The sequence below is a fragment of the Haliotis cracherodii genome, unplaced genomic scaffold (genome assembly GCF_022045235.1).
Source record: "Haliotis cracherodii isolate W230 unplaced genomic scaffold, xgHalCrac1.p SCAF_17, whole genome shotgun sequence".
In the NCBI taxonomy this organism is placed as follows: Eukaryota; Metazoa; Mollusca; class Gastropoda; order Lepetellida; family Haliotidae; genus Haliotis; species Haliotis cracherodii.
This window is the reverse complement of record NW_027266272.1, coordinates 635,885-645,000: the sequence shown is the minus strand read 5'-3', so window position 1 is coordinate 645,000 and position 9,116 is coordinate 635,885. Positions and strand designations below refer to the sequence as shown.

Sequence of the window (9,116 nt, the reverse complement as noted above, 5' to 3'; positions counted from 1 at the left end):
GCACCGCACCGCACCGCACCGCACCGCACCGCACCGCACCGCACCACACCACAGCGCACCACACCACACCACACCACACCACACCACACCACACAACAACACAGCACACTACAGCACAACACATCGCACCACAGCACACCACAGCACAGCACACCACAGCACACCACAGCACACCACACCACACCACACCACACCACACCACACCGCACCGCACCGCACCGCACCGCACCGCACCGCACCGCACAGCACCGCACCACACCACACCACACCACACCGCACCACACAGAGAAAACTGCTCAGAGGCGTACAATTGCCACCTGAGAGACATACACATCCAAACCCACCTTCCCTGTCTCCGTGGCGGTAATGTGCCGTTACTTCTCTATCACCGCAAATGTTGACAGCCCCGGTCCCACCTGTTTGTGAAGACGTACTCCAACGTAGACATGTTTCAAGGTTGACTTTCTGACATGCCACGATGTTTCAAATGAAGCAAAGTAAGCTGGTTATACCAAGTTGTAGGGGTCGTTCACGTCGTTGTTGATCACGTCAGTGTTCAGCTCAAGCAAGACAGAGACTTCCCCGATGACGCGTGCAGTGATCACGAGTCAGGCAAGATTCATCTCTGGGAAAAAGTATTTATTTAACAGTTGCAGCAACTGTCATCACTTAGGGAAACGTGGTAACGGGTATTATAATTGCCAGTATAGCGTGTTTCCACATCAACATAGAGTCGTCATGTTTCAAAGTGATCTTTGAAAGTCGTTTTATTAGATTACCACCTGTCAGATGTACGAGATTGCCACTCATGACTGTCAGTAGAAGGTTCAGAGTGAAAGCCCAGGAAACGAAGATGGCAGAACATTCTCAGTGACCTGGCTAATACATGTTCTATTGAATAATCGTCTCTGATAATTACAGACTCGCGTACACGGCTTTGGATGACAAGGATATAATGTAGACTGATTAACAAAAATAACCCCAGCTAATATACTTGCACACAGGCTTACGGCTGTCGTAGCTACTATGCTCTAAAACAGGCTAACGACTGCCACAACTGCTATATTTTAACACAAGCTTACGACTGCCGTAACCGCTATATTTTAACACATGTCAAGCTTACGACTGTCGAAGCTACTATGCTTTAAAACAAGCCTACGACTGTCGAAGCTACTATACTTTCACACAGGCTTACGACTATCGTAGCTACTATGCTTTAAAACAAGCCTACGACTGTCTTAGCTACTATACTTTAACACAGGCTTACGACTGTCGTACTTACTATACTTTCACACAGGCTTACGACTGTCGAAGCTACTATGCTTTAAAACAGGCCTACGACTATCGTAGCTACTATACTTTAACACAGGCTTACGACTGTCGTAGCTGCTATATTTTCACACAGGCTTACGACTGTCGTAGCTACTATGCGTTAAAACAAGCCTACGACTGTCGTAGTTACTATTCTTTCACACAGGCTTACGACTGTCGTAGTTACTATACTTTCACACAGGCTTACGACTGTCGCAGCTGCTATATTTTCACACAGGCTTACGACTGTCGAAGCTACTATGCTTTAAAACAAGCCTACGACTGTCGTAGCTACTATACTTTCACACAGGCTTACGACTGTCGTAGTTACTATACTTTCACACAGGCTTACGTATGTCGAAGTTACTATGCTTTAAAACAGGCCTACGACTGTCGTAGCTACTATACTTTAACACAGGCTTACGACTGTCGTAGCTACTATACTTTAACACAGGCTTACGACTGTCGTAGCTACTATGCTTTAACACAGGCTTACGACTGTCGTAGCTACTATACTTTAACACAGGCTTACGACTGTCGTAGCTACTATGCTTTAAAACAAGTCTACGACTGTCGTAGCTACTATACTTTCACACAGGCTTACGACTGTCGTAGCTACTATGCTTTAAAACAAGCCTACGACTGTCGTAGCTACTATACTTTAACACAGGCTTACGACTGTCGTAGCTACTATACTTTAACACAGGCTTACGACTGTCGTAGCTACTATGCTTTAAAACAAGTCTACGACTGTCGTAGCTACTATACTTTCACACAGGCTTACGACTGTCGTAGCTACTATACTTTAACACAGGCTTACGACTGTCGTAGCTACTATGCTTTAAAACAAGCCTACGACTGTCGTAGCTGCTATACTTTCACACAGGCTTACGACTGTCGAAGCTACTATGCTTTAAAACAAGCCTACGACCGTCGTAGTTACTATACTTTCACACAGGCTTACGACTGTCGTAGCTACTATACTTTAACACAGGCTTACGACTGTCGAAGCTACTATACTTTAACACAGGCTTACGACTGTCGTAGCTACTATACTTTCACACAGGCTTACGACTGTCGTAGCTACTATACTTTCACACCGGCTTACGACTGTCGTAGCTACTATACTTTCACACAGGCTTACGACTGTTCTAGCTGCTAAACTTTAACACAGGCTTACGACTGCTGTACCCGCTATATTTAAACACATATCAAGCTTACGACTGTCGTAGCTATTATATTTTCACACAGGCTTACGGCTGTCGTAGCTGCTATACTTTCATACAGGCTTACGGCTGTCGTAGCTACTATACTTTAATCCAAAGCGGCAAAACCCTCTCCATATTCATAAGAAATATAAGAGTTAAACCCCCGCCAAGCAAAAGACAGGTGAATGACGTGGACGGGGCTCGAACCTCTGACCTTCCCTTTACCGGGCAGACCCAGTCTACATGCAAGAAGAATTCAGAAAGAGGACATTCCGCTCGTTGTGAAAAAAATAGGAGAGTCTGTTTACAGCCCAATGTTCAAAATGAGCATTTATCCGGAACTCGAACCAATGAATATGAATGAAACCATAGAATATATACAACTGTACTATGAAGCCATAGAATATATACAATTGTACTATGAAACCATAGAATATATACAATTATACTATGAAACCATAGAATATATACCATTGTACAATGCATCTCGAAACAACTTGTCACTCAGGGTACAAAATCACAGAACCACCGCTGTTTATAGCAGCGTGCTTCTTTCTCAATCATCGGTATATATTTTGAAATAATAGTACAAATATATACAAAATGCTGAGTTGTGATTATCACAAAATGCAAAAGTATGTTTTGCAATAAAATGGAGCACGATCGAAATCGGGTGAGTGTATATCAAGTCCGTTCTCCTTCCCAGAATACCTTGCGGTTCACTTAGTACTGCGAGAGAGGGACACTTACATCTTGGTCTTAAAATGTTCACTACGTTTGACCAAGAACGTACATAAACTTGGTTTGATTTATTTGTAGTGCATGCTATAATTAGTGCATGCATCAAACTATAACCAGCTGTAACTCCTTGTCTCTTTGTCTCTTTGTGGTTCAACGCCGCGCTCAGCAGTATTCCAACTATATGATGGCGGTCTGTAAATAATCGAATTGGGATACGATCACATGCATCGACCGCGTCAGCGAGCCTGACCACCCGATCCCGTTAGTCGCTTCTTACGACAAGCAAAGTCGAGTTTTACAGCAAGCATGGGTTGATGAAGACCTATTCTTTCCCGGAGCTTCACGGCTTCACGACTTCGCTTGCCCAGATGGGTACAATGTCTGGAGCCCATTTCTGGCATTGCTGGAATATTGCTGAAAGTGGAATAAAACATTAGGCCCCTTTCTACTTGTGCTTACTCTCCATCCAATACTTACTCTGTGTCCGTGTCTTCGTGAGTGTAAGTGTACCAGCTGGCCAACTTCATGCAGATAGACGGGACGGACAAGACCCAACTACTCGCCGGTGTAATGATTGGACAACGAGTGAGTGGGTGATTGAGTGAGTGAGTTGGTTTACTGGTTTAGTGGTATAGTTTTGCTTAACGCCGCATCAGCAAGCTTGCAGCTATTCGCGGCGAGAAAATGTCTAATCTGACCATAAGTGATGTTGGAAATCACTAAAACCTCAGTCAATATCACATTCAGACAACCGTTAGGAGCTTTTACTTATTAACATAATAACTAGAAAATGAACAAATACAAATAAGATTTTGTCCTCAATGCATTTTACTTTGAAATATCATACTTAATTTTTCAAAGGCATCAGTTTTCAGAAAAAGTCCAATTGCACAGAGATCAAACACTGCATGGTGTGTCTCCGCTCTTTTTGTACTTTGAAACTCACTACAGTACGATGTTGTTGTTGATTTTTTAGATATTGTTAAGTCAATCTCGATGTTTATAATACTACCTGCTCAGGTCATTCTAAATAATTCAGCAATGTACAGTAACTGTTAGTTCAATAAATAGCCGAAGTCAGCGTATGTAACCACTGTCAGCTGAAATGTGAGTAACTGGGCTATATTCTATCGTACAAATACAAAATTTGACTTGTGTCCCCGGAATTAATTGATCTATTTAATGCTGCAATTCAGTTACAAACGGTTAAAGTATTTGTCAGCTTAAAAACATGGATAAGTGTTATAATCGTCTTATAACATGACATGGTATTTACCTTGGACGTCATAACCATGTTGTAACCATAAGCCCCATTTATATATGCATGTAGCCAGGTGTTGTATTTTATATTCTCACCATCATAATATATCAGTGTCAAATTTATAAATCAGCATCCATTCATATGAACTTAACCCAAACAACAACAACAAAAAATGCATGACTACAACACTTCCTTACCTCGCTGAAAGTCCTTAGGGCGCCGCGCCTGCATGCACGTTTACAGCACTGTCCGTGCTCGTCTACTCTCAACTGTTAACACAACGACTGTAGCTTCCCTGCTGGTGCCAGACACCAGCCACGTGGCCACTGAGGCGTCACAACCACAGACTGCTGGGATATACGTGTGTAGCAGAACAACACAGCACACGTTCCTGCATGTATCAGTTTCTGATTTGTGATATTGACAGCCCTGGTGTAAACACCATGGTGCAGGTGTGCATGAATCTCGACTGACCGTGTTATTGACATCATGCTAATTCAATCTGAACTTTCAAATGTATATCGGCTTTTAACATAAATCTGATGTTGATGTTATTCTCTACCTGACAATGGGGATATCATCCTTCAACGAGTCATTGATCCTACTATGCATCGGTCATTGATCCTGTACACCAGTCATTGATTCTATATAAAGGTCACTGATCATATACACCGGCCATTGGTGCTACATTAAACTCATTGACCCTATCCAACAGCCATTGATAAGATGCATCGGTCGCTGATCCTATGAAACGGACATTGATCCTAGGCAACGTTCAATGATCCTGTACAACGGTCACTGGTCCTGTACAAAAGCCATGGATGAGATAAAACATCAACTTATAAGATAAAACACCAACTGTTAAGATAAAACATCAACTGATACGATAAAACACCAACTGATAAGATAAAACACCAACTGATAAGATAAAACACCAACTGTTAAGATAAAACACAAACTGTTAAGATAAAACACCAACTGATAAAAAAAACTGATAAGATAAAACACCAACTGATAAGATAAAACACCACCTGATAAGATAAAACACCAACTGATAAGATAAAACACTAACTGATCCCCGACAACGCTACTTGATCCTATGCAACGCGTATGTTCATTGAGACTTTTTGACATGACACATCGTCATGATAAATAATCGTTCTGGACGAATCACGAGATAAAAAACACCCACGAACTGTTTACGTCACGGTTCGTTATGCACTTTTAATATCCTGTGGTTGACAGAAACGATGCGTGCAATTGTTATGGGATTTTACTCAGAATGCCAAATGTTATATTCTCCGAATGACGGGCGGTCAGGTAGCCTCGTGGTTAAAGCGTTCGCTCGTCACCCATGATCAAGATCAAGAAGACCTGGGTTCGATTCCCGACATTGTTACATTGTGTGAAGCCCATTTCTGGTGTCCCCCGCCGTGATATTGCTGGAATATTGCTGAAGGCGACGTTAAACCATACTCACTCACTCACTCACTCACCCACACAATGAATAACGTATCGGTTGCCACACCTGTGTTATTGAATGGCTTGGTCGTGTGCCTTTCATAACAACTCACCCCTTTTCGTAAGCTGAACACGGCTTGCAGGAATAACACGAGTTGTTACGAATGGGCCGTGCGCGCGTGGTAGTGCAATGATGCCGCCATACACCCGAAGTTCGCCGCCTCTTCTCAATACATGCAGTACACATACGACTACTTCGTTGATTAATTGTTTTAACATGTACATTTCTACTTGAACTGCTGTGTACTGAGCCTGTTTAAAGTTGCATATTATTTTGTCAAATTGACCTTATTAAAAGCCACTATTTCTCTGTTTCATATCGGTAATGTATCCGGGGAGGGGTGTGTGTGTGAGGACTTTCTTTGTTTCAATACTCGTGCACAAATCACATGTGCCAAGTGGATACCGTGTTTTAACATTAATTCAAAGCTGTCGATCAGATGCCTGGCTCTAAAGACGTGGGTTCGTATCTGGACTGTTACGCTTCAATATGTGGCATCAATATTATTACTGGAACCTGCTTGTCTTTGGTTCGCCTTGTATTTGTGTCTGTAAGTCTAACTGGTTCACGACCTGGGTTTGATCTGATATTTGCTTATTTAAACCATTACAATGGTCTTAGCAAGTACGAACGTGTTCAAGGCAACATTTGTTTGCTTGTTTGTTTGTTGTTTAACATCGCAATATTCCAGCTATATGACGACGGTCTGTAAATAATCGAGTCTGGACCAGACAATCCAGCGTTTGATATCATGAGCATCGATCCACGCATTTGGGATCGATGACATGCATCAACCAAGTCAGCGAGCCTGACCATCCGATCCCGTTAGTCGCCTTTTACGGCAAGCATATTTATCTTTTACGGCAAGCATAGTCACCTTTTACGGAAAGCAGGATGCAGGTTTTTATGGTCGTGCATGAACAGATTAAACAGGGAGTAACAAGTAGGATCCTTCCACGCTATTATCTGAAATAATGCAGAGTCGACTTGACGACTATTTCTGCCGGCAGGAGTGTGTGGTGAGTATGACAATTGTTAGAAAGTCCACATCTTTACGGTAATCACATGGGCGTATCTCCCGGTCACTAATGAGTACTCCCCTGGGAATTAATACCTTGTCAATTTCCTCCAAGCTCATCCCGACTTCGCAATTGTGTCTGAAATAACATCTAGAGGTTAATCTGTTACTGAAGATGCCACTACTTGCACCGACGCCATTCACTAGGGGATATGACTTATACAGATCAATACTTACTCTCCACTATTGCTTGTATGTACGTTTAACTCTTGTTGTTTAACTACACTGGTAGTAGGCGAGGTAGGTTGGACTGTATTGCAGTTCTGAGGAACGTCTTAGTGTTTACCAGCTGGCAGGGGTAAAGTATCCTGCTGACCTACCTTGCTGATAATCAGGGCGATCACCTTTATCATTTCCTTGCACGACTAAGGGACGCTACTCTGCACAATGTTACACCACTGGACACCAGTGCACATGTACCACAAAATGCACTAAGTGCTGTCGGAAATGCTTGATACGCTTTTCTAGCTTCATTTTATAAATACAAATCACGAGGCTATGGAAATAGCACATCGGAAATCTGCCTATCCTAGCTGACACCGTGATTAGCCTAAACAGGTTCTTTAAAGGGGAAGTGTACACGCAAAAATCACTTTCTTTCTTTTTCTAAACAAAACGCAATTTTAGAATTAGTTAGTATCTGTGTTTGAAAATATACACTCATTTTTTTCACAGTGAAAGTAGGAAGCTCACAATAGTGTGAAAGTGATATGCCGTTATGAGGCCTTCGTTTTACGAGCGAAATAGGCCTGAGTTATCCCCCTTAGATTATGACGTAATTGGTGCCAATTCAACTGGGTCCCTGTCTATTCTCAACGCAAAAGATATCAAGGACCAGTTTGCGGTAAAACAACATGGTCTACGACACACTCCGGCGCAGTGGTGACTCAGCATAACACAATTCTGGCTGGCATCTGAGATGCTAGAATCACAAAACTATACCTACACCACGTGAAGCGGCTCTAACAAAGCATGATGACGTCATAATGTTTATCAATTGGCACCAATGACGTCATATTGCAAGGGGCATAAGCCATGGTGTTTTTGTTATGGAAATAGAACACTTGGTAAATGTGAAAAATATAAATCGTTTTAGTGCAAAAAATATGTTAATTAAATATGATGTTTTTATATTTTTGTCTATGACACTTCTATGTTATTACTTTTAATGTGGAAAAAGTACAAGAAAAAATGGTTCATTTCCGTGTGAACTTGCCCTTTAACAGGTAAAAATGATAATAAACTTAGAACATATTCGTGCATTGTCATACATGTAAGGAACTGCCCATAGCTTAAGGTAATTACCTAACACCTGTCCCGAGGTGATGGCCTCAGACCGTCCCGTGCATTCTCACAGGTGCAAAAGTCACCCGAGTTTAGAGTGGTCTCAAAATAATGCTGTTATTGTACTTATTGAGGTATGCGTTGACAGGGGTAGCAATAACTATACTGTACTGCAGTAGATTTGCTTGGAACAAATATGGACTTGTTAAAAGCTGTGAAACTGGATGGGTATAGGAAGGTTGGGATTTTGGAATCAAGAAGGCTTTATTGTTCTGTAGATGATGTCTTCAGTCAGCATCTGACTCAGCTGATGACGTATCTGAATCTGTACTGTCACCCAAAGGTGTGATAACTGGGGCAACAAGGCTGATATCTACTCTCAAATATATTACAGTCTCCATACAAAACACACACACAAACACACAAACACGCACGCACACACACACACACTCCGTGTGGCACTGCCAGGGCAAGTGTTAGAATCAGGACTTATGCAGTCTCCGTGTGGCTGCGCCAGGGCAAGTGGAAACTAATTCTGTCCCCAGCATGAAGAACTAATAATTCAAAAGTCGAGTCTGATTTCTCGGTTGCCCGCCACTTGGAGACAAACACACACACACACACACGCACGCACACACACACACACGCACGCACGCACGCACGCGCACACACACACACACACACACAATAGACCGATCGATACTTTATTCA

General features: G+C 42.4%; 1 protein-coding gene across 1 annotated transcript in view; it reads left to right on the top strand.

The window, feature by feature from the left end:
* Positions 1-321, top strand: part of LOC139465089 (uncharacterized) — a 747-nt gene extending 426 nt beyond the window's left edge. The window contains exon 2 of the mRNA XM_071246783.1: positions 1-321. This exon is cut by the window's left edge and continues 87 nt beyond it. Coding sequence (XP_071102884.1) covers positions 1-321 — 321 coding nt within the window.
* The last annotated feature ends 8,795 nt before the right edge of the window (positions 322-9,116 follow it).